This window comes from Ursus arctos, unplaced genomic scaffold (genome assembly GCF_023065955.2).
Source record: "Ursus arctos isolate Adak ecotype North America unplaced genomic scaffold, UrsArc2.0 scaffold_19, whole genome shotgun sequence".
In the NCBI taxonomy this organism is placed as follows: Eukaryota; Metazoa; Chordata; class Mammalia; order Carnivora; family Ursidae; genus Ursus; species Ursus arctos.
Genome location: NW_026622863.1, coordinates 11,229,551 through 11,256,269, shown reverse-complemented (window position 1 = coordinate 11,256,269; position 26,719 = coordinate 11,229,551). Strand labels below are relative to the sequence as shown.

General features: G+C 39.0%; 1 protein-coding gene and 1 pseudogene across 4 annotated transcripts in view; both read right to left on the bottom strand.

The window, feature by feature from the left end:
• Positions 1 to 26,719, bottom strand: part of RBL2 (RB transcriptional corepressor like 2) — a 56,505-nt gene that overhangs the window by 27,699 nt on the left and 2,087 nt on the right. For all 4 annotated transcript variants that reach the window (XM_057314082.1, XM_026494757.4, XM_057314084.1 and 1 more), the window contains exons 2-11: positions 25,788 to 25,918; positions 23,290 to 23,490; positions 19,031 to 19,095; positions 14,902 to 15,030; positions 10,910 to 11,070; positions 10,754 to 10,818; positions 9,953 to 10,139; positions 5,752 to 5,918; positions 2,119 to 2,225; positions 1,127 to 1,230 (exon numbers count right to left, since the gene is read on the bottom strand). In XM_057314082.1, coding sequence (XP_057170065.1) covers positions 1,127 to 1,230; positions 2,119 to 2,225; positions 5,752 to 5,918; positions 9,953 to 10,139; positions 10,754 to 10,818; positions 10,910 to 11,070; positions 14,902 to 15,030; positions 19,031 to 19,095; positions 23,290 to 23,490; positions 25,788 to 25,918 — 1,317 coding nt within the window. The remainder of the gene's footprint in view (positions 1 to 1,126; positions 1,231 to 2,118; positions 2,226 to 5,751; positions 5,919 to 9,952; positions 10,140 to 10,753; positions 10,819 to 10,909; positions 11,071 to 14,901; positions 15,031 to 19,030; positions 19,096 to 23,289; positions 23,491 to 25,787; positions 25,919 to 26,719) is intronic.
• LOC113251616 (putative protein FAM10A4) lies at positions 2,269 to 5,445 on the bottom strand (annotated as a pseudogene).

Below are 26,719 nucleotides of genomic sequence, written 5' to 3'. Positions count from 1 at the left end.
ATTATATATTGTTGATTATGAATAATATTCTGAATACTATTCAGCCTTGAAAAGGAAGGAGATTCTAACACATGCTAAAAATGGATGAACCTTGAATACATCATGCCAAGTGAAATATGAGAGACACAAAAGAACAAATATTGTATGATTATACCTAGAACAGGTTAATTGGTGGAGACAGAAATTAGAGTAGAGATTACCAGGAGCTCAAGGGAGGTGAGAATGGGGAGTCACTGCTTAATGGCTATAGACTTTCAGTTGGGGATGATGAAAAAGTTCTGAAGACGGCTGGTGATGAGGGTTGCACAACACTGAATTTACTTAATGCCACTGCATTGTACACTTAAAAATGCTTAAAATGGTAAATTTTCTGTTATGTATATCTTACTACAATAAAAAATTGTTTAGTAAGGTTCTTAGGTGGGTATACAGGTATCCACTTATTATTAGCCCCTAAACTGCAGCTGTGTTTTATACACCATTCCGTATATGTTTAAAAATTTAAAAATTTGTCTTAACAGCCTTTTAAATTCCTATAGCCATAATTTCATGTATAAAAAAGAAATGTAAATAGTTACAAGAAATTAGCATAATTATCGGTCAGTTTTATAATTTTCTCTAAAATATTTTAAAAAATAGTTTTTAAAAATCACTTTCATTGATGTCATTAAAAGTAAATACTACTTATTTTAAAATAAATTTATATTTCTTGACTAAGGAAATCTAGAAAAAACAATTTTCTTGGTCAAAGAGCAATGGCTGAATATTTATGTTAAAGTCCTATCTAGACAATACTCAACTTATTTTTGCCTAACAAGGCTTATTCGGGGAATGTGCCAGTTAATAAGTTCATGCATTCTAAAAACTCAACTTACGTTGAGTCTGAATGTTTCAGTCTTTGCCCACAGAAGCCGTGAGTTCTAGTACACGGCCTGCCTCACTGAGAAACACCAAATGGGGGACCAGAGGCGAAGACACTCAAGACACGGTTTTCCTCAGCTGCCAATCTTACTCCCTCAAAGCTACGGTTTTATCTTTTGTGTAGTTTAGGCTGGGTTTTGTATGGGTAGGGCTGAAAGGAAACTACATTTTATTGTGCTGACCAATACATTGGTGATTTACTCACAGATAAATCCATGTCTCCCAGTCTTTTCTGTTCCTGTTCAATAACAGATTCTAATACTTTATAATAAAGCATCTCTGCAAAACGAAAATGTTTGCTGGCAATTTCTGCATAAATAAAAGACAAAAGTCACACGCAAAGAACATATTGTAGAAAGTGAGAGTCTACCCCATTCCCTGCCTACAAAATAAAAACCAACCAATTACTTCATATATATGCACTTCCTACAGCTGCTGTTCCAATCATTCCTAAGATTTCTTAACTTTCTTCACGGTAACCATAGTTACAGTAATATTTTTCTAAAACTATGAAATGAAATTTTTTTTTAAAGATTTTATTTATTTGACAGAGAGGGAGAGAGCACAAGCAGGGGGAGCAGCAGGAAAAAGAAGGAGAAGACTCCGCATTGAGCAAGGAGCCTGATGTGGGACTCGATCCCAGGACCCTGGGATCATGACCTGGGCCGAAGGCACACGCCTATCCCACTGAGCCACCTAGGCGCCCCTGTGAAATGAAATTTGCACTTAAAAACTGTAACAGCATTCCATTAAGAGTCACACTTTTTTTTTTTTTTTGGTAAGTTTGAACTGAGCAGCTCTATGCTAAGAGGTATATATAATTGGTTTACTATTCCACTCACACTTGGTGCTAATTCATAACATCGGACAACTTCTAGAACAGGTATGGGCATGAAACAGCTGTGTCTTCTGAACTTATTCTCAATATTTTGAAGAATCACTATACTTCTAAATTTAATAATGTCCCCTCTACAAATGAAACTAAAGATTTTGCAAAGCACCAGACATCAGTCTACATTTTCTATGGAGAAGGGCCCAGAAACCACTTGGTTGACAGGAAAACTGGACATCCATATATTCTAACCCTCAACCTGAAGTCCTAAATCTATCTTCATATTTGTGATTCACTTACCAAGAAAGGACTCCATGTAGTTAAATCTCAAAGATGAGAACAAGATGGACAGTGGGAAGCCCTACCTTTAGAATTACTGACATCCTCATCTGACTGGCAATGCTGAGAATATATTTCATACATTTCCTTCAATCTGTTGGCAATGGCCTGTGTTGGATCTCGGGAACACGTCCTAAGGGGAAAAAAAAAAAAAGAGTAAAAAATTATCCAACTGAAAGGTCTCCCAGTCACAAAGTAACAAACTATTTAAACTCTGTAATTTTACTAACCTGTAAATATAAGCTACCTTGAACAAAAACTACCCATTTCCCAAATTACTCTAGGAAATCCCATACCTCCTCATCAAAGGTGCTGGTATAACCCCCGTAAGTGAAGACCGTGTTTCTCGGGTGGAGCTACACCTTCACCGCGGTCACGTTCAGCAGCCTTGACCGGCCCCCACCTACCCTAACACCTGCAATCACCGGTAACAAACACAACTGCCTTCAACTGTTTCCTCAGAGGGCAGTACAAGCCCCATTAGGAACTCCTGGAAGAAAACAGAACGAGGAGGTATATGACTACACTACAGACTCATACAAGCCATTACTGGCACTCTACATCTCTTCCTCCAAAATGAGGTTTCTTTCATTGGTTTCTTTTTTTTTTTTTTTTAATTAGAAAGGCAATATTCTTTCAATGCAGAAGCATTATACAAATTATCACGTGGGCCTCTGTAACATCGTCTTAGGTTTGTTTGTTTGTTTATTTTAGGGATTAACACACCCTTTTGGCTTGTTTTTAAATATTTTTAAGGTTTAAAATTCCTAGTAGGAGTTCCTGGTAGGAAAACATTATGTGAATGAATGAATACCCAATGGGAAATCACTACAGAATGGTTGGGTTGCACATGGGGCAGAGGGGTGGGGATTCTCTTCACAGCACCCCAGCTTTTTCTCCATGAGAAGGTCAGAGGTACACTGTATTACTGCAATATCTATTTGGTGATCTAAGTTGTTTTTTCCTTCAGCAAGGGTTTTATTCATCTGAAGGGCACTATGCTTGACCTCCAAATTCGACAATTTACTGATGAGATTCATAAGCTTTGGGTTGCTCTGATATTTGACACATTTGCTGGGTTCCGGGCCACATCCCAGAAGGCCACCGTAACTTCTGGATCCTGCGTGGTGGCAAGAACCTTTGGGTCACTAAGAATTTCATTGAGGCCAGGCTTCCCTGCCATTCCAGGCATCCCTACAGGAAAGCAGCCCAGAAAAGAGCCAGTCTGGGCTCCTGACCGTCATCTGGCTTCCTCCTCCTTCTGGGCTCCCTCATGTTCTTCCTGAACCTTTTTAACCCTTTCCACTCTTTCTTTGATCTTCTTCACTTTTTCACTCATACTTTCTCTGATGTTTGGCAGTCTTCTGGGCCCTTGGTTGAACTTCTTTCAGCACGCGCTAGCATCTTCATCATAATCCAGTTTACGAGCAAGGACAAAATCATGTGCTGCTTCTTCCCAGTGGCCCAGAAGTCTGTGTGCTTTCCCTTGCCGCTCGCAAAGCTGAGCTGAATCAGGATTTATTTCAACAGCTCTGTCACAGTCTTGGATGGCAGCATTTGGCTTCTGTAATTTGATGAAGACACCGGCTCTCCTGGCATACAGAATGGCCAAGTGAGGATTCAGCTTGATGGCATCTGTGAGCAAGTCAATGGCTTTCTGTAGTTCACCATCATTTAGGGCATCAATGGCAGCCACTTTTTATCATTTGCCTGATCCATCATTTCCCTAGTCATCTCTACATTGTCATCTCCTGTTTCTTGAGGGGCATCAGTATTTGGTTCAATCACACCTTCACTGTCAATTTCTAGACCACTTTCCTCACTTGATGGTTTGTCTGCCTTTATGTTTTCCTCTGCCTTCTTACTATCTGTTTTTTCTTTCTTGATATTTTCTTGTGATTTAGTTTTAGGAGCAGCCGGTAGTATTTTACCCTCCATGCTCTCCACCCACTCCTTTAGGAAGCGCATCTCCTCGGTGTGCAGAATGCTCGGATCCTGCTTACACATTTTCACGAAGGCCTGAAGCTCGTACACTTTGTGGGGGTCCCTGGCCCAGAGGTCGTGGGAAGTGGTGGGCACAGCAGAGGTTGTAGCCCTGTCCAATTCCAGGTGCCAATGCTAGCTCAGCATGACCGTGCTGAAGCAACTATGTTTTTATCCTGATCACAAATACACATACTCACTGTAAAAGCTTAGCAAGTTTAGAAAATTACAAAGAAAAATCAGTTATAATCCCGCTAGAGTTAGCTACTAAATATCAGATTCAAGCAGAATTTTATTTATGAACACACACAGGTACCTTTTAACAGAAAACAGGACTCTGGTTTTACCTAATATTTACTGGTAATATTTAACCCCACTAATGGTGTTTAAGATTAAAGAAGCTGCTACGCCTAGAGATTCTAAAGACATCTGTAGATTATCAGTCAGTCTTCTAAAATGTATTTATAAAATGCTTCTGTATTCTACGTAAACAAGGTGTGAGAAACATGACTTAGGAAGAGGCCATACAGCCATAGCCTACGGGGTATTAATCACAATCAAGTTTATAAATAAAGCAGACTTCATGGTATTTAATGAGTCCAGCTGTGAATAAAAAATTACGAAGTGTGTATACTGGGCCTTCTTACACTATACCACCAGAAACAAAATGGGCTCCTATAGGGTCTACGCCAACAAATCCTATACTTTTTAGAACTAGGAGGGGCCTTGGAGGTAATTTTTTCAAATAAATTGCAAAAACTATGCACAGGTCATAAGATTCAGTCTATTATGCTTTTCACTAAAGCTCAATGTTATTCCCACCAGTCTTAGGCAGATGAAAGGACTGAAGGCAGTTACCTTCGCTTTCAGGGTAAGGGTATTCTATAGAGCCTACAGAAGTTACTGCAGTTTGACATTAGTTATGAATGAAAGTGTTTATCTTTTCAAATCTGACCCACCCCTCAGAAATATGCTCGGGTCCAATCCTCTTCATGGAGTCCTTTGACAACTCCCATCTTTACTGATCCCTCTTTCCCTAAAATCTTAAGGTAAAACAGTTGGTAACAATTTGGTGCTTTCGTCTACAGTGTAGTGTTGTTAGTTACCGTCTCCTATACTACATACAAGAAATCTGAGTGCAGTGGGCTGAATATTTGTGCTCTCCCTCCAAATTCTTATGTTGAAACCTAATCCCCAATGTGATGGTATTTGGCAGTGGGGCCTTTGGGAGGCGATTAGGTCATGACGGTGGAGCCCTCATGAATGGGATTAGTGCCCTTATAAAAGAGGCCCTGGAGAGCTCCCTCGCCTCCTCACACCACGTGAGGACAGCAAAAAGACCAGGAAGCAGTTCTCACCAGACACTGCATCTTGGCACCTTGATCTTGGACTTGCAGCCCAAAGAACTGTTAGAAATTAATTATTGTTGTTTACAAGTCACCCATTTCTATGGTCTTCTGTGATAACAGCTGGAACACACAAGATACTGAGGAAAAATGATCACCTTCTATTCATACATCCCACGTTACTATGTCCTCCACAGACTAACAACAGGGTCTGCGCATGCAACTGGTATACGATTAATAATGAGTGAATTAAGGCACTAAAAGTTAAAAAATTATAACAGAAAATGGTCAACAATCAAATCTTAGAAGGCAAAAAGGGCTCAAACTAACCTTAGAATCTGTTCCAATTTCTCACTCGGTGCATTCCTAAGGCCTGTTAGCATGGTGTGAAGACGGCTCAAGCTGTGTGTTGCCGTAGACACGGGGGTCACACAAGGGCTATTATCCTTCATGTACCTCACCCCGGTAAGTGGTGTGGAGATTCTAAGTGCTTTAGACTAAATGGGGGGGTGGGTAAAGAGGGAGATAACATTATTTTAGGTCAGAATGACTTTCAATTACTTCACAAATGAGAATTTAAACCAATCAGACTTTATCGATAAATTTCAGTGATTCAAATATCACCATTCTTGGAACTGAAACGTAACAACGCCACTGGGAGCCACCATCCTCCATGTGAAGATGTGTGAAAGGACAATTTGTATTTTAGCCAACTAGGAAGTTTGTCTCTTAACAGTTTAACCCTTAAGGAGAGCCTGGGTGGCTCAGTCGGTTAAATGCCTTCAGCTCAGGTCATGATCTCAGGCTCCTGGGATCGATCCCCACACGGGGCTCCCTGCTCAGCAGGGAGTCTGCTTCTCCCTCTCCCCCACTCATGCTCTCTCTCACTAATAAATAAATAAAATCTTAAAAAAAAAAAAAAGTTAAACCTTTATGATAAGGCATAGTTCCCTAGTATCCCTACTTCAAACCTAAGCTGAAAGACACAAATTAGCAATAATCTTATATTAAGAACATCTCTGAGACACAGAATTCCACAGCTCCCATCTATTACTTTTTTCTGACTACTCTCAGATTAACAAAAGAAAGCAGTGAATTAAACCTGGCCCAGATGAATTCCATGATTTAACAAAAGCCCACCTAAATCATCAAATCTGCTTCAGAGAGGTGGGACGAAACAACCCTCCTGGACGAAAACACAGCCTGACACAGAACAAACAGCTTGCTTCAGCCTTCCTGCCCCTCCTTTACCTTTAGTTACAGGAATCTATCCATCTTTCCCCCCTAAAGGAGACAGACCTTCAGGGAAATACATTTAAGTCAACTTTCTTGAATATAAATACGAAAATTATATGACTTAATGTCTGAGAATTTAAGCATGAATACATATACTAGTGAAACATCTTTTCTACTTTTTTCTAATAAACTCTGAAGGGTTAAGACAGTTTAAGAGTGTTTGTCAATATTCAGGATAAACTATATTTCCCTACGTAGTAAGTTTATTTATTTATTTATTTAAAGATTTTATTTATTTATTTGAGAGAGAGAGACAGCCAGCGACAGAGGGAATACAAGCATGGGGAGTGGGAGAGGAAGAAGCAGGCTCCTAGCAGAGAAGCCTAATGTGGGGCTCGATCCCAGAACGCTGGGATCACGCCCTGGGCCGAAGGCAGACGCTTAACGACTGCGCCACCCAGGCGCCCGATGTAGTAAGTATACTTATTCTAGAGATAGTTGTAAAAACACATAGCAAAATTTTCACCCGGCACAACAAACTATTCAAGTTTAATGCGATATAGATAAGCACAGAAAATCACCATACAGACAGAAATCTATATGCTTCCTCTGTGACTTAAACAGGATAGAGCCAAGACTTCCTTCCACTTGGTTTCAAAGAAATTAATTCTATAAATTTTTTAGATCAGTAAGATGATCTGGGTAGGTTAACTACATTCAGAAGGCTACTCCCTGCTCTACCCAGCTTCCTCCCTAAGAACCAGTGCTTTTTCCTTGCCCATGTACAGGAAAGCAACAGCAGCCAGCAGCATCTCACACCGGCCACAGGGAGCAGTGCGTCTGCGAAGGGAACAAGGTAGGACAACCACAAACAGCTTTCTGCCCACGGTCCCCAACGTCAGCCTGCGGCTTCTTGGGAGCACTGTTTAGTTCTGGGCTTAAGGCTTCCTGTGTACTCCGATCAAGGAGTCTTTCTTTGATTCAGGTATAAATATTGATATTTTTAAATGTTAGGATATTCCTTTTCCAAGTAAAGACTTCTAAATCTTGGAGACCCCGCTATCCTTAGACCTCTCTTATTCTCCATCAGCTTAGACTGCCAGGTAACCTCTCTTCATTCCATGGCTTTAAAAGCCACCTATATCCTGATGTCTCCAGACCCTACACACCCAGCCCTGACCTCTGCTGTGAACTCCAATCTTGTATATCTAAACTGCCTACTCGACTTCACTGTAGGACACCTAAAAAAAAAAAAAAAAAAAAAAAAAAAAAAAAAAAAAAAAAAAGGCATCTCAAACTAACATACCATCCTAATGCCCGTACTCTGGGTTTTTTCCCCTAGACTTGCTCTTCCCCCTGAATAAATGTCAACAGTAACTATTCAAGGAATGCCTACTATGCGCCAGGCACTGAAGACAGCATGGATCACGGTCCTTATGAAGCTGATATTCTAATGCAGGGAGATGCCTAACAAACAATTTTTTTTTCTATCTTTGTATCTATCTACTTACTGTAAGACAATTCTTTCTACACACCCACTTGCCTTAAGACAGTGACAAATACTAAGAGGAACACTAATTGCAGAGTAAGAGGGAAAGGAAGTGCTGAAGGCTGGGGAGGAAGCTGGTGGTTATTATTCTGTACAGTGGTCAGTCTATCAGCGACCTGAATGAAGTGAGGAAGTAAACCACATGAATATCTCGAAGAAACATGTTCTAGGCAGAGGAAGCAGCAAGAGCGCAGGCTTTGAGTTGGGGTATGCTTGGCATATGTGAGGAATGAGAACAGAGGTTTATGTGGCGTGAGTGCAGCGGGTGAGAAAGAGACTGGCAGGAGATGGATTCAGAGGGGCGGCAGGGCTGGATCACTGAAGACCGTGGAGGCCTTCGTAAGGACTTCAGCTTTCACACCATTTATGAATTGGAGTCATCACTGTCTTCCTTCTCTGGATCCAAGCCATCAGGCAATCCTGTGGGTGTCCTCTCCCTAACAGAGCCCCAGTACAACCACTGCTCTGGTCCAAACCACCGTGAGCTATCACCAGAACTGCAACAGCCTGTTAATTCCCTTCTTCCACCTTGCCCCCTGAAACACCTCCTCCTCATGAGACCTTTAAAAATGTCAATCAGACTGATTCAGTCACTGTTTCCCGTAACACCTTCCTAATGGCTTTCCTCCCAATCAGGGGAAAGGCAAAAATCCTTACTACAGCTTCCAAAGCCCTATATGGTCCTCCTGTCCCTTGTGCCCACCCGACCCTCACTTTTTAATCACTCTTTCACTCATTCTATTCCTACCACATAGCATTCTCACGGTTCCTCCAAAAAGCCAACCATGTTCCCACTGCAAGGCTTGGCACTTGTTCTCTGGGCTTCCAAACCACATTTCCCAGCTCTTCACATGACTTGCTTCCTCACTCACTTCACATCTGTTGATGTCACCTCCTTTCCCCACCACCCCATCTCTAGCAGCCCAAGGCCCCCTCACTCTCCCTTCTCCCCAATACTCTGTACTACTACTCTACTTTACTTTTCTTCATATATCATCATCTGATGTCCTACATATTTACTTGCTTGGTTATCTATCTCCCCACACTGGAATATAAAACAGGATATTCATGGCTGTTTTGTTCACTGGTGTATCCCCAGTATCCAGGACACTATCTGGCATGTAGAATACCTTTAAAATATTTGTTGAATGAATAAGCAAACCAGTCTTAAGTCTGATCTTACAGGTGAGTTACCCCTTGGAATTATCCACACTGCCGCTGGAAGCACTTTTCAGAAGCTGTATATTTTCTGTGAACATCTCACAACAGAAGGGAAACTTAGTCTCACTCACCCTAAGTGTATGCAAGAAATAACACCATGATCCTGAAACTCAGTTTAACAGAATTTTCCTAAAGACTACAGATTCTCAGTTTCTCTAGTGTCTAGATGAAGGCACCCCTCAGGTCAACTGACGTTTTCTATGTCTACTATGTTCAAGAAGTAACGACTGCATGTTACTGGCCCATTTTTTCAAAACCAAGAGCTATCAGCATGATACACTCATTTAAATTTATATTAAATGCTCTCTCAGATCTACCCCAAAACTTTGGAAGTTGATGTTAACAAAAATTAAATCAGTAAACACAGAGACAACTTTTTCAATTAAGTATGACCAGCGTTTTCTTTTTCATACTAGAGGAAGTACTACATACATACACACACACACACACACACACACGCACCCATGTAAAACGTCCAGCACATCTGCTCCTGCATTTCCTCTCTCCTGGCCCTGGCCAGCTCACCTTGTCGAAGTGCTGCTGCAAGATGTTTTTCATCTGCACCCTTTCAGCTGTCTCTGTTCCTGAACCAGAATTCAGACACCTGGAGAGAGTCCCAATTTCCTCTTCAGCATCCTCTCCAAGAAATATCCTTTCATCTAAATTCCCAACAGATAACACATACTCCTCATAGGCCTTATTGATGGCTTTACTATAGGGGGGAAAAAAAACAGAACAAGAGACATGTACACTCACAGAAATGCCATTTCAGTTCATGTTTTAGGACACTTATTTCACTTTTTTTATTTACTAAGAAGTTCTAATAATTTTGTGAAAGCTAAACTGCAGATCACTGCTAATAATAAAAATTGGGGTGTACGAAAGACAAGCTTGCTACACCATGCCGCTCCTCCGTACAGGTGTACTTTGCGGACAGTGTTTTAGGGTGGGTGCCCTGTGCCCTGGCAGGTGTAGTTTCTGGTGACATGTTGAGTTATCCTTCCTAGCTGCTCTAGGCATCTGTGAAGACCTCACAACTTTCCCATCATCGTTTTTAACCTATATAGTTCCAAAAGAATTTATCTCAAAAATTATGGTCCAAAAGCTTAACTATTAAAGCTTTAAAGAACAGCCACACAATTTTCAATAAATTTAAAACCATGTGCTTAGACTAACAGTTGATGGAATTTTTTACTGCTTTCCTATGTTCTCCCACAAAACATATTCCAAATTTCCAGGGTACAAACAATAAAAACAGTAAACTCTGAGATTTTCTAAGTATAAAATTTAAAATATTAAAAAGAGTTTGATAACAGAAGTACTCACAAACTCTCTCCAAAATTCCCAGGTTCTAAAAACCCCGTAAGATTTTCTTCTTTTCCCTTAAGGAGCTATGATGAAAGAAAAGATCCTTAAGTCATCATATTAAAACAAATCTTTCCCTGGAAATATTTTCACATTACTTCTTTACTACTTACAAACCTTTTTTTCATAAAGTTTCCTAATATAGGGTTTCCAGAAATGTTCTTTTATTCCCTTTGCTTCCAAAACGAGGCCATCATGTAAGGAACAGAGTTTCTCAATGACACAAGGTGGGTCGGAGGAAGGTTTAAAATCCTTAGCATGAAAATCTTCAGACAGGCCTATAATGAATAAGATCACAGAACAGAGAGATCAGGTAGCATTCAATGAATCAAATTGTAATAAACGAAAACACAGAGTCTAATCAGCATGTGAGTTAGCGTGTAAGTATTTAGGAAACAGTATATAAGGGCCTAATTTGACTCTAAATATACCTCAAAAATAGCAAATAGACAAAAGAAAACATATGCAGTAATCTCTTCAACATCATCCTTGGCAACATAGTTATGGACATGTCTCCTCGGGCAAGGGAAACAAAAACAAAAATCAACTATTGAGACAACACCAAAATAAAAAGCTTCTGCAGAACAAAGGAAACCATCAACAAAACAAAAAGGCAACCTAGTGAATGGGAAAAGAAATCTGCAAATGATTTATCCAATAAGGGGTTAATATCCAAAATATATAAAGAATTCATACAACTCAACACCAAAAAACCAAACAATCTATTTAAAAAATGGGCAGAAGACCTCAAGAGACATTTTTCCAAAGAAGACATCCAGATGGCCAACAGACACACGAAAAGATGCTCAATATCATTCTTCATCAGGGAAAAGCAAATCAAAACCACAATGATACCACCTCACACCGGTCAGAATGGCTAGTATCAAAAAGACAAGAAATAACAAGCGTTGGTGAGGATGTGCTAAAAAGGGATTCCTCATATGCACTACTGGTGGGGTTATAATTTGGTGCAGCCACTATGGAAAACAGTATGGAATCTCCTCCAAAAACTTAAAATAGAAATACCATATGATCCAGTAATTCTACTGGGTATTTACCTAAAGAAAATGAAAACACTAATTCAGAAACACACGCACCCCCATGTTTATTGCAGCATTATTTACAATAGCCATGATATGGAAGCTACCCAGTGTCCACTGAAAGATGAATCTCTCTCTCTCTCACACACACACAGAGGAATATTACTCAGCTGTAAAAAAAAGAATGAGCTATTGCCATTTACAACAACATGGATGGACTTAGACGGTATTATACTAAGTGACAGACAAGATACCAGGAGATTCACTTACAAGTGGAATCTATAAAGCAAAACAAACAAGCAAACGAAAAACAGGCTCTTAAGTACGGAAATCAAGCTGCTGGTTGCCAGAGCAGAGGTGGATGGGGGATTGGGCAAAACAGATAAAAGGGATTAGGAGGTACAAACTTCCAGGGGTAACATAGTAAGTCTTCCCCCCACAGAGTGCTGCTGGCCTGCTGGTCTGTGGCGAGCTGCAGATGCCAGTCTCTGTTCCGTAGGATGGCATTTGTTGAAGTTGTCAAGAACAAGGCTTGCATCAAGAGATACCAAGTGAAATGTAGAAGACGACAAGAGGGTAAAACTGGTAACTGTGCTCAGAAACGCTTGGTAATTCTGGATAAAATAAGTACAACACACCCAAATACAGATGATGGTCCATGTAACCAACAGAGAAATCATTTGTCAGGCTGTTCATGTCCGTACAGAAAGAGAAATGATAGCTTGTGCAGTTCATACTCATGAACTCCCAAAGTATGGTGTGAAGGCGGACCTGAAAAATGATGCTGCGGCATATTGTACAGACCTGCTGCTGGCCTGCAGGCTTCTCAACAGGTCTGGTAGGGACACGACCTATGAAGGCCAAGCAGAGGTGACTGGAGAGGAATGCAATGTGGAAAACACTAACGGTGAACCCGGTGCCTTCACCTGCTGTTCGGATGCAGGGCTGGCCAGAACTACTACTGGAAATCAAATCCGGGGGCCCTCGAGGGAGCTGTGGATGGAGGCCTGTCTGCTGCTCGCAGTACCAAACAATTCCTTGGTTATGATATGGAAAGCAAGGAATTCAAGGGAGAAGTACATCAGAAGCATATCATGGATCAGAATATTGCAGATTAAATGTGTTACCTAACGGAAGAAGATGAAGAGGCTTACAAGGAACACTTCTGTCAATACATAAAGAACAAAGTATCTCTGGACATGGTGAAGGAGATGTATAAGAAAGCTCTCGCTGCTACATGAGAGAAGCCAGTCTATGAGAAGAAGCCTAAGACAGAAGTTAAAAAGAAGAGGTGGAACCATCCCAAAATGTCTCTTGCCCAGAAGAAAGACAGGGTAGCTCAGAAGAAGGCAAACTTCCGGGGCGCCTGGGTGGCACAGCGGTTAAGCGTCTGCCTTCGGCTCAGGGCGTGATCCCGGCATTCTGGGATCGAGCCCCACATCAGGCTCCTCCGCTATGAGCCTGCTTCTTCCTCTCCCACTCCTCCTGCTTGTGTTCCCTCTCTCCCTGGCTGTCTCTATCTCTGTCGAATGAATAAATAAATAAAACCTTTAAAAAAAAAAAAAAAGAAGGCAAACTTCCTTAGAGCTCAGGAGCAGGCTGCTGAGAGCTAATAAACCAAAACACAATTTCTATGAAGATTTTTTAGATAAAGACGATAAAAAAAATTTATTCGCCAAGTAGCTAAAATAAATAAATAAAAATAAAATAAGTCATGGAGATGAAAAGTACCACATAAAGAATATAGTTAGTAACAACGTAATAACATTGTGTGGTGAAAGACAGTGACTACACTTACCGTGGTGAGTGCTGGGTTACGTACAGAATTGTCAAATCACTACGTTGTACATTTGAAACCAATATGACATTGTATGTTGATTATACTTAAACGAAAATAAATAAATAGCAAACAGAAGTAAAGTGTATCACTACTCAAAAGATTGCAGTTATTCAATTATTTATCTGGAGACATTTAAGAAAAAAAACTTCAAGAAACAATTTTAGTATATTGCTGTAAGATCTAAAAAAAATAAAATACAACTTTGCAAATAAGTCTGACATTCAAATAAAAAATACGACTTTGAAAAGCATTACTATTCAAAGTATGTATAGTTTATATGCTTTCACTTCATTATATTGGAAGAATTTAACATGTTGATTTACAGCTTATTCTTGCCCTAGATTCAGTATGAGAAAAACTAAATAAGAGGGGAAAAATGAAAAGCAGTCACCATATAGAAACATAAAAGGGAGTTAGAAGGAAATGAGAGAGAAAAACATCAAATGAAAAACATTAAATGTACCAAAGCAGGAACAACTAGGTAACTAACTCCCTAACTTTAGAAATTTACCTTGAGAGTCAGACAATCTCTCTAATTGTAGCCACCCCAAAACTGAAAATCACTCAGAATCCTACCATGGTATTATTCAAATAGCAACAGCATTACATACTAGCTCTATAGATACTGTTTAATGTTTATAATATTAATTGCCTGTAAGTTATGATTTGGTCTCTTACTGTAAATCACTCATAGAAATTACATACCTTAAAACCCGCTAAATGCATTGCCAAAATAATCACTTCTATTCATCTTTTAGTTTAAGAGCTAAAAACTCACTTTACTTATTTACAACCATTACCACTCCTCCTCTGAAGGAAAAAATTTGAAATGTAGAGAATTTCAATAAATCCATTTTTGAACTCCTACTGTGTGTCAGGCACAAAGCCTGGCAACGTAGAAAAACAACATCAGTTTTAAGGTCACTTTGCTACTCTGGGTTTTTAAATTCCTTCTTCTTGTTGAGTATATATTGCAGAAACTTCTCAAGTCGTCAAGTAAGACTTTACACTTTGTAATATTTGCAACTGCTTTTTCCATAAATATTTTTACAGAGAGCTGAACTCCTAGAGATAAGTAGTTAAAAGTACTCTGGAGAACCATGATGATGGAGCTTTTCAAAACACTTATGTTCTCTGATGCTAGAAATCTGTGGTATGTGTACAACTCCCAAGAGCAAGCACAATGTAGAAATGTGAGCTGCCCAATAATCTCCGATTTATAATCTTACCTTTAAAATTAGGGTTTACCAGTTCTTTACGATTGGAACACTGAAGGGCATTTCCATAAACCAAGTCCAAAGCACACAGCAGAAGATGATAAGAATTGACCAAATCATCACTAATCATGGGGAAATTACCTACAGGAATGTAAACAGTTACAGAGTATATTTGCATCAACTTTACAATATTTTAAAAGTAATTTCTTCCTTTAATTAAAAGGACATTATGTAACACTGTACCAAAGCTGACTCAAAAGCTACATGAAGTGTTCTGGCAAATTTACATTTTGAAATATTACTCTTAAAGTCTAAGAAATTTCTAAGGGTGTAATGAAAACTAAAACTTTACTAAAAACGACATTCACTCACTCAATATTCATTAAATAAGCATTAAATCTCTAGAAGATGACCAAAATTTTATCACTGTTTTTTTCCTTTGAAAATTTTAAAAACTTCATAAATTATCTCAAACTGTAGGAAATTCTTTTGTATGAAAACATTTTTGTCAAAAAAAATTACTAGATATTGTACACCTGAAACTAATTAACACTGTATGTTAACTATACTGGAATTAAAATTTAAAACTTAACTAATTAAAAACAAAAAAGTAAAAAAAAAAATACATGGAGACAAACAATGAGATGGTCTAACATCTTTGGGATGCACAAAAAGCAGTTCTAAGAGGGAAACAAAAAAACAAACAAACAAAAAAAAGGATTACTAGACACCCTTAGACGGGAACAGCTGAAAAAGAGTTTTTCATGTATATACCTTAAAAAGACCAAAACCTATAATCAGACTCCTAACAGTAACATTTTAGATACTTTCTACACAGTAATAAAAACTCATACAGATTAATACAACAGGATCACAATGAAAGACCTCTAAGTCTAGAGCTAATATCCTAGGAATAATGTAGATAGATTGTAACAAAGAAAAAAGATACCAAAACGCAAACCTATCGAAACATGCCATTTCTGCAATGCTAGTTTAAGTCTAACACTGAAATCAGTTTTCACAGGCAGGTAAACAGTTTAATTCTCAGAAATTAAGAAATATTTCTAGATTTCTTTTATAACTTCGAGCATATCCATTTTCTCGTTAAACACTGCATATGCATGCTTCCTAATGATTTTACACTCTTATAACATCACATGAATTCAAGTTTAATAGCCAACATACCTCTGAGGGATTATTTCTAAACCTCAGCATTTTCACACATAATGCATGCCTGAATACATACACACACACACACACACACACACACACACACACTGCTTTGTTTCAGGCTTTTTTTCCCCCTCTCCTTTCCTCCAAAGTTACCACTTACCTCCACATATCAGGATAACTCTTTGTATAGATGAAAACATTCAACAAATCAACTTAAATGAATTAAAGAGAAAAAATTTTTTTCTGTTGTCAGAAAGACAAATGATAATTCACAGCTTGAGTTTTGCATAGATACAACCAAACTAACTTGCCTGGTTCCACTGTAAAGATGTTTCATATTAAAGTATACTCAGGTTCTCAAATGTAAAACAGGAAGTAGCACCTACTGGTTTCAAGCTACAAAGCCCATCACACTGACAAGCCTAAACTTGTCACTGGTTTATACTTGCCATAAAGCAAAAAAAGAACAGCAGCACTGTAACTTCTAACAAAAAATGGAAAGGCCCCCTAAAGATCAGAATCTTAAATTCCAAGACTGTCCCAACCTGAAATACTTTACATTTCAAATCCTGACTTTAGAAATAAACCTCACTTTGTAAGATAAGTTATCTTTCAAATAAAGATAACTTGTTTAAACTCCAAAGTTGGCTTATTTGTCAGGAACCAGGAGATCAGAGAGTGTAAAACAGGAAGTGGCACTGACTGGTCTTCAGGCCACAAAGGCCTTCGTGATGGCAAGCCCAAACTTGTCACTGGTGTATACGTGCCACAGGAAGTCAACAAAGATAACCGGCAGAAAGTCGGCTTCTGTATCAGGAATGAGATAATCTGGGATTGCCCACAGGCTGCAGGGAAGTCCTGCGAAAGCGGCTGGAGAAGAGTACAACTGCCCCCGAACAACTGAATCAAGAACTGAATAAAACGAATTAAACAACTCTATTAGCAAAGATCCTAGTGAATCATAAAAGATCATAGTGTCAGACAGTGAGGAGACAAAGACTCTTCAGATTAAATAATTACAGATGGAATAATAAAACTCGAACACTGAGTTAACTGCAGAGACAAAAAATATGCCACCCCAGGTGATCAAGTGAGACCAAAATGTACATAAGGACAGTAACAGTCTTTGTAAATAGTTTATATAGTACCAAACACATTCACTCCCAGGTACACGAACACCGTAAGAGACATAAACAAAACAGATAAAAACCCCAGAAGTCATATATACCTGCCCACAATCGAGTAACAAGATTAATACCGTATATGATCCCAGCCACGGCAAGCTAAAAGTGACAGCAAGGGTGACTGCCACTATGAGAACAGTTTACATGCTCCTACACCTTTATTTTGTACCACTTACCACATCACCTTTATCTCCAGTAAAGAAACATACCAGTGTGACGGAAAGCAAAATATCAGCTTATTTTTGGCAGAAGAAAGATTTTCTTTTCTTTATTTAAATTCAGTTAGCCAACATATAGTACATCATTAGTTTCAGATGTAGTGTTCAATAATTCATCAGTTGCATATAACCCCCAGCTCATCACATCACGTGCCCTCCCCAATGCCCATCATCCAGCTGCCCCATCCTCCCACCCACTTCCCCCTCCGCAACCCTCCATTTGTTTCCCAGAGGCAAGAGTCTCTCATGGTTTGTCTCCCTCTCTGACCTCCTCCCACTCAGTTTTCCATCCCTTCGCCTATGATCCTCTGCACTATCTCTTATATTCCACATACAGTGACACCATATGATAATTGTCTTTCTCTGATTGACTTATTTCACTTAGTATAACACCTTCATTCAACCATGTAGCTCAGGGAGGAAGACTGAGCTCTCAATGAACTAGCGACGGAGGACCAGCTATAATCAGACCCATCAAATGCCAAGACCAATGGAGTGACACATCCTTGCTAGAGGGCCTTTGCATCTGGCATGAAACCAAGAGCTAGATCTGGGTTCAAGTCCTAGCTCTGTTTTTAGCAGCTAGTTTTTGGGCCTCAGTTACCTAATCTTAAAAGTAAATAATCTGAGCTACTTGATCTAATAATGAGAATCTCTTACATTTATTTTATTTATTTATTTATTTAAGATTTTATTTATTTATTTGACAGAGAGAGACAGCCAGCGAGAGAGGGAACACAAGCTGGGGGAGTGGGAGAGGAAGAAGCAGGCTTCCCGTGGAGAAGCCTGACGCAGGGCTCGATCCCAGAACTCCGGGATCACGCCCTGAGCTGAAGGCAGACGCTTAACGACTGAGCCAGCCAGGCGCCCCAAAAATCTCTTACGTTTATAAAATTCCTTCCAGCTCTATGATTCTTTGATTATAACTTTGTATTTTATTGGGTTTTCTTCATAGCAAAGGCATTCTACATAGTCTATGTAATTAATGTAACTGTATTTTCTTTTCTTCTTGAGATTACTAAGAACCATTTCTACATAGAAATATAGAGAGGACCCCCCAAAAAAAAAATTTTTTTTTTTTCACTGAATACAGACCTTGGGTAAGTTAAGGGAGATGGGAAGGGGGAGAAAATAAATTGTATCCAAAGGCATTTGAGCAAGTATATTTATCTGAACAAAATGCAAAAAGTAATCTGAACTACACACACTGAGGGTGAACAGTCACACTCAATGAGGTAAGACGTGGCTCATGAAAAATACAGCTCAAGATACCAGCACAGACGACCGATGTGTTTTCAGTCCGTAACTCAGAAGAACAGCTTTGAGTGGAAAAGATGTTACAGAAGAACAAGATTAAAGGATTTTCCACTGAAGAAGTTTTGGACATTATAAAGAAATTCAAGACTTTTATGCACAGGCACTACTTAAAAACAAATCCGAGATTTAAAAAAACCCTTAAGAAATTTTTCAGTGAGCATCTTTCCCTGATACACATTACAGGTTGACAAAAGTAATATGTGAACATTTAAATAAGCTAACATCTAGATAAATATTGCTCTGTCTTACCTTTTGCATATATAAAGAGCACCCAACAAAAATGGAAAACTTCGGACACAGTACAGGGCTGTCGCCTTTGGGGGAGAAAAAAAAGTCATGAGATAACAGAAGCATTCGAAAAAGACATCACAAATGACTATAAAGTAGGTGAGACACCAAACCCACAGTTAAAGGGAGTAAGAGCAGATTCACTTCATACGGAAAACGTGCAAGAAGTTCTGCTCCAACCAAACACTAGTAAGGACAAAGCCAAAGAAAGAGCTCATCCCAGAAAGAAGACAATTCTGAAGAACTATAAAAGGTTTCTGAGGTCAAGACAAGTAAGGTAGAAAATAAATAAAAACAGTTCTTTTGAGGACATCAGCAAGGCAAATGCTGCTTTTGGACCGTGTATACAATCAGATTATTTCCCCATTTTTTTTTCCTGTATCATAGCTGATGAACTGTAAACCCTCCCTCCCTAAAGACATTCCAGATTACATCAAGTCACAAAAGGACTATTTAATGTAAATTCTGGGCTTCCTAGAATTCTTTATTCCTTTTCGTTAAGACGATTCATTCTATTTTGCCAAGGTGCCTGCTAAAGGGAGTTTCGGACCTGTTTTAAGCTCTTGGCTTTTCTACCAGAACCTCTGGCACTGTTTAGATAAGACATCTGTGGTCTCCACATCCCAACAAGGAGCTCTGAGGAGAAGCAGCAGGACATGGGGTTTAGTTTCCCCCACTGCCCCGCTAGGCACACTTGCTCTCTGTGTGCCTCTGTCTCGTCTGCTGAACGATTATTCTACTCGGGCACAGTTTTGTACTTAGTCACCAGTCCATGGCAAGGATTAAATGTCAGTGCCCTGCTTTTAAAAGTGGCCTCTCAGGGTGCCTGGGTGGCTCAGTCGGTTAAGCATCTGACTCTTGATTTTGGCTCAGGTCATGATCTCAGAGCTGTGGGATCGAGCCCCTCATTGGGCTCCACACTCAGCGCAGAGTCTGCTTGAGTGTCTCTCTCTCTCTCCAATTTTCGTGCATGCTCTAAGATAAATAAAATCTTTTTTAAAAATTAAAAAATACAAAATAAAAGTAGCCTCCCTACCATAGGCACATGAGAAACTATCCAGTTTTAAGGCCTACCAAGATAAAAGCCAGACTTTTTAGCTTAACACTCAAGCCACTCTAAAAACTGAATCTTTAACTTGAGAACCCAAGAACTTAACCTACTAGGCCAAACTGCGTCTTACTTTGCCATTTTGGCGTATTTCTTCTTTATCCTATGCAACGAAGGCTCTATCTACACCTCCAAATTCATTGCAATCCTACCCATTATTCCTTACTCTATGAAAACTTAGCTGACTGGGTCATGTACCATGGTTTAATTCTGGTTCAGAAGCTGTACGTTTCTGTTATCTTTTGCATTCTACATGCCTCCTCTCCACAACTATTCTGTAAGCTCTCAAAAGACAGTGGCTGTGGGTTTTTGGTGTTGTGTTTTTTTTTTTTAAAGACTTGTGTCCAAGGGTGCCTGGGTGGCTTAGTCAGTTAAGGATCCAACTCTTTTCTTTTAAAGATTTTATTTATTTATTTGACAGAGAGAGAGACAGCCAGTGAGAGAGGGAACACAGGCAGGGGGAGTGGGAGAGGAAGAAGCAGGATCCCAGCGGAGAAGCCTGATGTGGGGCTCGATCCCAGGACTCTGGGATCATGCCCTGAGCCGAAGGCAGACGCCCAATGACTAAGCCACTCAGGTGCCCCAAGGATCCAACTCTTGACTTTGGCTCAGGTCATGATCTCAGAGTTGTGGGACTGAGCCCCACGTCAGGCTCTGCGCTGAGCATGGAGCCTGCTTAAGATTCTCTCGCTCCCTCTCTTTCTTTCGCTCTCTCAAAAATGAATAAATACTTGTGTCCTATATAATACCTAATAACATACTTCACACAGTAAGTTCTCAATAAATACTCAGTAACAAACTTTCAAAGTATGTGTGAGATGGTGAAGCGCAGGGGCTCTGTGAGCAGACCACTAATTTCAATAATAGCTCCACACTTACTGTGTGACCCTGACCAAATTACTTCACCTCTCAAGGGCTTAGGTTCCCCCACCTGTAACAATAACATCAACCTTATATGGTTGTCCTAGGGATTCACTGAAGGACTACAGGTTTAAATCTTAGAACAGTCCCCATAATAAATGCTCAGTAAACGGTACATATCATTACTATTAGCCAAAAGTACTAATAAATGTATACAGAGTGATCTAAATGTAAAAATTTTTTAAATAAAGTTATCTTACAATTTTCTTAACTACAATTAGGTTGTATACACACCCTACAAAGTATCAAAGCAAGTACAATCTAAAATCATTTTCTACAACACTCCAAAGAAAGTAGATATTCTCTATCTTTCTATAAATGATGACATCAGCCTCACTCAGACTTAGAACAAAGCATCTATCCAAAGTCTGGAAATAGTTCTCAAAAATTACAAGCAAACTAGAGCAGCTGCTTCCTTAACAGTGGGGTCAACTATCTAAGAAAGTGTAGAGCTTCTTCTATTTTTAAAAGCTGCTCACTTAGGGCGCCTGGGTGGTTCAGTCAGTTAAGCATCTGCCTTCAGCTCAGGTCATGATCCCAGAGTCCTGGGATCGAGCCCTATGTCGGGCTTCCTGCTCAGCAGGGAATCTGCTTCTCCTTCTGCCTCTGCTCCTGCTCCATTTCTCTCTCTCTTGCTCACTCTCTCTCTCAAATAAATAAAATTAAAAAAAAAAAAAAAGGTGCTCACTTAACTATAAACATCCTTCACAATTTGGGGAAAAATTTGATATCAAAAAAGAGGCCAAAAAAAAAAAAAAAAAGGAAGAGAGGCAAACATGATTCATTCAATTATAATAACTCCTTTTCCCTGACTTTCTTTGTCAACATTGTTCTAGTTCTAATTTAAGAACAATTTCCATTTCTACTTTATGAAAAAGGTTCATGATAAAGGTAGAGAATTTGCATCCCATGATTGCCTTTTATCTATCAGGAAAGATGGAAAACACTGAGTCAGAATGAGTTTATAGATTTTGCAGACATGATCAGAAAGCACAAATTCATAATAGTTTCAGGTCCCCTATTCTCCCCCATCCAGTTTCTCTATTCTTGATTGCCTGTCAAACGTCAAAATACATACAGAAGCCAGTTCGAAGGGGATTAACTGTTACTAAGCTGGACATAAAAGTCAAATAATAGAAATAGTCAACACAGACAGTAACAGAAAATTAAGAAGTCTTGGGGCGCCTGGGTGGCACAGTGGTTAAGCGTCTGCCTTCGGCTCGGGGTGTGATCACAGCGTTATGGGATCGAGCCCCACATCAGGCTCCTCCGCTATGAGCCTGCTTCTTCCTCTCCCACTCCCCCTGCTTGTGTTCCCTCTCTCGCTGGCTATCTCTGTCGAATAAATAAATAAAATCTTAAAAAAAAAAAAAATTAAGAAGTCAATTTCTATACTTAAGGTGGCCAATTAGTGAAAATATCTAAGGTCTGACTTTTGTATTTTTGGGTGCTTAAATGAAAAGGGAAAGTTTATAGAAACAATAATTCCATGCATTTTGCAATATGAAGGAAGCCAAATTCTTCATGGCTAACATGCAATGAGAAGCAAGAAATTATTATTAAAAGAGAGCTATAGGAAAGAAAGATTATTTATGAAATCACATTTTTTTTTTAAGACTAGCAAAATATGGGGTGCCTGGACCCTGGGATCAGCCCTACCATCAGGCTCCCTGCTCTGCAGGGAGTCTGCTTCTCCCTCTCCCTCTCCCTGCCACTCCCTCTGCTTGTGCTCTCCTTCTCTCTGTCAAATAAATAAATAACATCTTAAAATAAATAAATAAATAATGTTAACAGGCAGCCTGATGGAAAAAGAACAAATTCAAACTTTGGAGTCAACAGGCTCCAAATTCCAAGCGTGCCAATTATTGAGGGAACAAAAAAAAAAAAGACTAGCAAAATAGGGGCATCTGGGTGGCTCTGTGGTTAAGCGACCAAATCTTAATTTCCATTCAGGTCATGATCTTGTGGGTTGTGAGACTGAGCCCCACGACAGCCTCTTAGCTGGGCGTGGAGCCTGCTTAAGAGTCTCTCTGTGCCCCTCCCCCCACCTCGTGTGCATGCACTCTTTCTCTCTCTAAAAAAACAAAACAAAAAAAACTAACAAAATAAACTGAGGGACACAAACTGAGGGATCAGAACTGTAGTGCAGATTTTTAAAAAATGTATATTCCTAACAAATATAAAAACATACCGCTGTTTTCTTCCTCTCTGCTGACGAGGCTGCTCCTCTTGAGGATATTTAAAAATGTCCTGAAAAATGGGTTCATATTTCTTAAAAATTACCGCTGAAACAGTGAAGTTTCTTTCTAATCTCTCAGTACGTTCTCTGAAATGTGGGGGTAGATTTGCCATGTCTTCCCACTTCTTCATCTTGTTAAAAAATTCAATTAAGCTGATAGCAAAAATAAAAAAGGAGATATTTTCAAAATTAACACTAATGTAATTAAATCAAAATTTAACTCATTAAATTATATATTTTAGATAAAATCACAATTCATGCCTCTGACTAGGTTAATCTTTTACACAGTTGGGTTTATTTCTCTGATTTTCCTAATCTGTTTTTCTGAGATTACCTGAGGGTTTTATTTTTTTAATTAGGAAATATACAAAAATACAAAATAATTAATCAGAGTAATGGTACCAACACTTACGTACCCAACTGCCAGATTTAACAAATGTTAACGTATTGAATAAAATTTGCCACATTTGTTTCAGGTTCTACAGAAACAGCCAAATTCCCATTTGTACTCCTCCCCAAACCCACATCCCCCTCTGCCTCCGCAAAGATAACCACCACTCTAAAGTCAGTCCGAATCCTTCCCATCCATGTTCTTATGCTTACTACTTAGTGTACCTACTATATGGATCTATACGTATCCAGCAACAGTAAGGAGTATCTTTTGTATGTGTGGCTTTAAGATTTTACATAAACAGTATCATACTCTAAGTAGCATTCTGCAACTTGCTTTTTCATTCAATGTTTCTTAGATTAACGTTGATACATGCAGATCTCACTCACTTTGTTAAAAATATTCCTTCATATGAACTACCGTGACTCTTTGCATTCATTCCCCAACCAATGGTAATTGAGGTTTCTAATTTTACATTATGAAAAAAAAAAAAATGCTGTAATCACCACATTCTTGTACACGCACGTAAGAGCTTCTTTAGGGACAACAGCAAGAAGGAGAATTGCTGAGTCAGAGACCGGGCACCTTCAACTTTACTAGATATTGTCAAATTTCCCGTTCCAGTACCCATGGCGATTTATACTCTCACCAATGTACGCCAGCAATACAGATTTCCTGTTTCCCTACATTAATGACTAAAGCTGGTTTTACCAGACTTCAAATTACCCCAATCTGATGAGAATAACAGCTACCTTGTTTTTAATTTGAACTTCCTTGGTTACTAGTGAAATTAAACATCTTTATATACACCTATTAGCTATGTGAGTTTTGACCTGGGGAAACCACATTCCTTACCCCTTGTTTTATAGCTGTTTGTCAGTCATGCGACCATTTGTTAGTAGCTCTTTATGTAATTCTGGATACTGACCTTTTGTCAGTTATACACATTGTAAATATCTTCTCCCGACATATGCTCTGTTTTTAACCCATTTTAGTCCATTATGGCAGAAAAGTACATAATCTGAACTCAAAGGTAAAAATTTAAAGGGAGAAACTGAGGTTTTCAAATGGAAATACAACTGAAGCCTAGGACTGTATTTTTGCATTAAAATGTTGGAAAGTTCAGTTTACTATGGTTCATGATGATGATACCATAACTTGACCTTTGCTTCTAAAGTTCCTTATCTGTCACTTAACTGGATTACTCTACCTCCCCTTTTCTTCTCCGTAATGATTGTATTTTTGCACCTTATTTAAGTCCACTTCTGCAGGCTCAGCCCAGGGGTTCAACTCTTTATGCACTGCCTCCTGTTCTCAAGCCTAAATATAACTCAGGATGGAGTTCAAGGTTAATAAGTAGACTACAGCTAAAATATTACATTTCTTGTTATTTTAATAGTAAGTGATTTTTAAGCCATTAAGTACATAAATTTTGACTGTGGCATTCTCCCCCACCAAGTGCCAAATATCCTTTTTCCACCAATCTTTAATAAGTCATAAAAGAAAATTGACCCAAAAGGCACATATAATAAATGTAATCAATTCTAGTGAATTGAACGGATAGAAAAAGCAATTTCTGCCTCTTCTTTAAAACATTATTTGACCCTTTCAATAACTGATAGTAATAGTGTTGCTTATCCCCACAAACAGGAAACAGAGAAGTCTTTACACATTCCATATAATAAAATACAAATCCTGTGCAGGTAGCTCTAAGTTTAACACCATATTTTGTTTACCTTTACAATTTAGAGTATATCCTAAAGTTTCTCAATATCCTTATTTAGAATTCTCTCAATACTGTACAATGATAAGTCATAACCTTTAATAGTAAACTCTTCATACAAATGCCTAATACATTAAAATTTCCATACTTTTCACTAAAGAAGTAAAGTATAATAGACACTTAGATGTGGCAAAGGAAAACCATGACCTACTTTCTAAATTCAGCACTCTATAGGTACAAACGCCTGGGAAATGATGAGAGAATTCTTTACTATCACTATGATTTTTGAGCTTTCATATTTGTCACACTCTACCTTTCAAACACTGACATAGTTACCTCTGCTCTGAACATCGCAGGATTCTAGTTAAAGATACATAGTTTCCTTCAACTGTCCCTTTGCTTACAGTTGGCACAGATTTTCTGCAAGCCACATATAAGGCACATGCTAACCAATGAAGATCATTTCCCTGTAAAATAAAAGAAAATTGAGTTTTAGCTAATGACCAATATAAACATTTCAATATAATAAACTTTTTGGATTAAATGGAAGGCATTATTTTTGTTTGTGGGAAACTGTATTTTCAATGATGGCTCTATCCCATGTGCTCTTTATACTGTGACATTGACATTTTCACCCTGAGAGATAGGAATCTGTGTTCTTGTTCCCTCATTTTCAACTGTCTCCTCTAATAGCACATGTGAAAATGATGCTATGTAACTTGCAAGATCATAAAGGGCAATAAAGATTCTACCTGGCTCACTCTCTCAGCACACGTGCCCTGGGTGTCTCAGTGTGGGACAAATTAACAGTCAGAGACTCAATTTTCTTACCTGAGGGCTGTGAGAATGAAATGACTTACAAGCATAAAGCACAGAAAATACAAGAAATCAAAAGACAAAATTCTATAACCAATACTCTGTATTAAATATCATATGAGGGGTGTCTGGGTGGCTCAGTCAGTTAGTGTCTGCCTCCTGCTCAGGTCAGGATCCCAGGGTGCTGGGATCAAGCCCTGCATGGAGCCCTGCATCAGACTCCCTGCTCAACAGGGAGTCTGCTTCTCTCTCTCCTCCCCGCTCCTTCTCTCTCCAGCTATCTCTGTTGCTATCTCTGTCTCTCTCTCCCTCTCAAATACGTAAATAAAATCTTTCTAAAAAATATCATGAATCTTATTTTCCATTGTACACATCCATGAGACTGACATCCTACGTTGTCTTATGGCATACCCGACCGCAAGCTCCGCAAGGGCAGAGATTTTTAAGTTTTG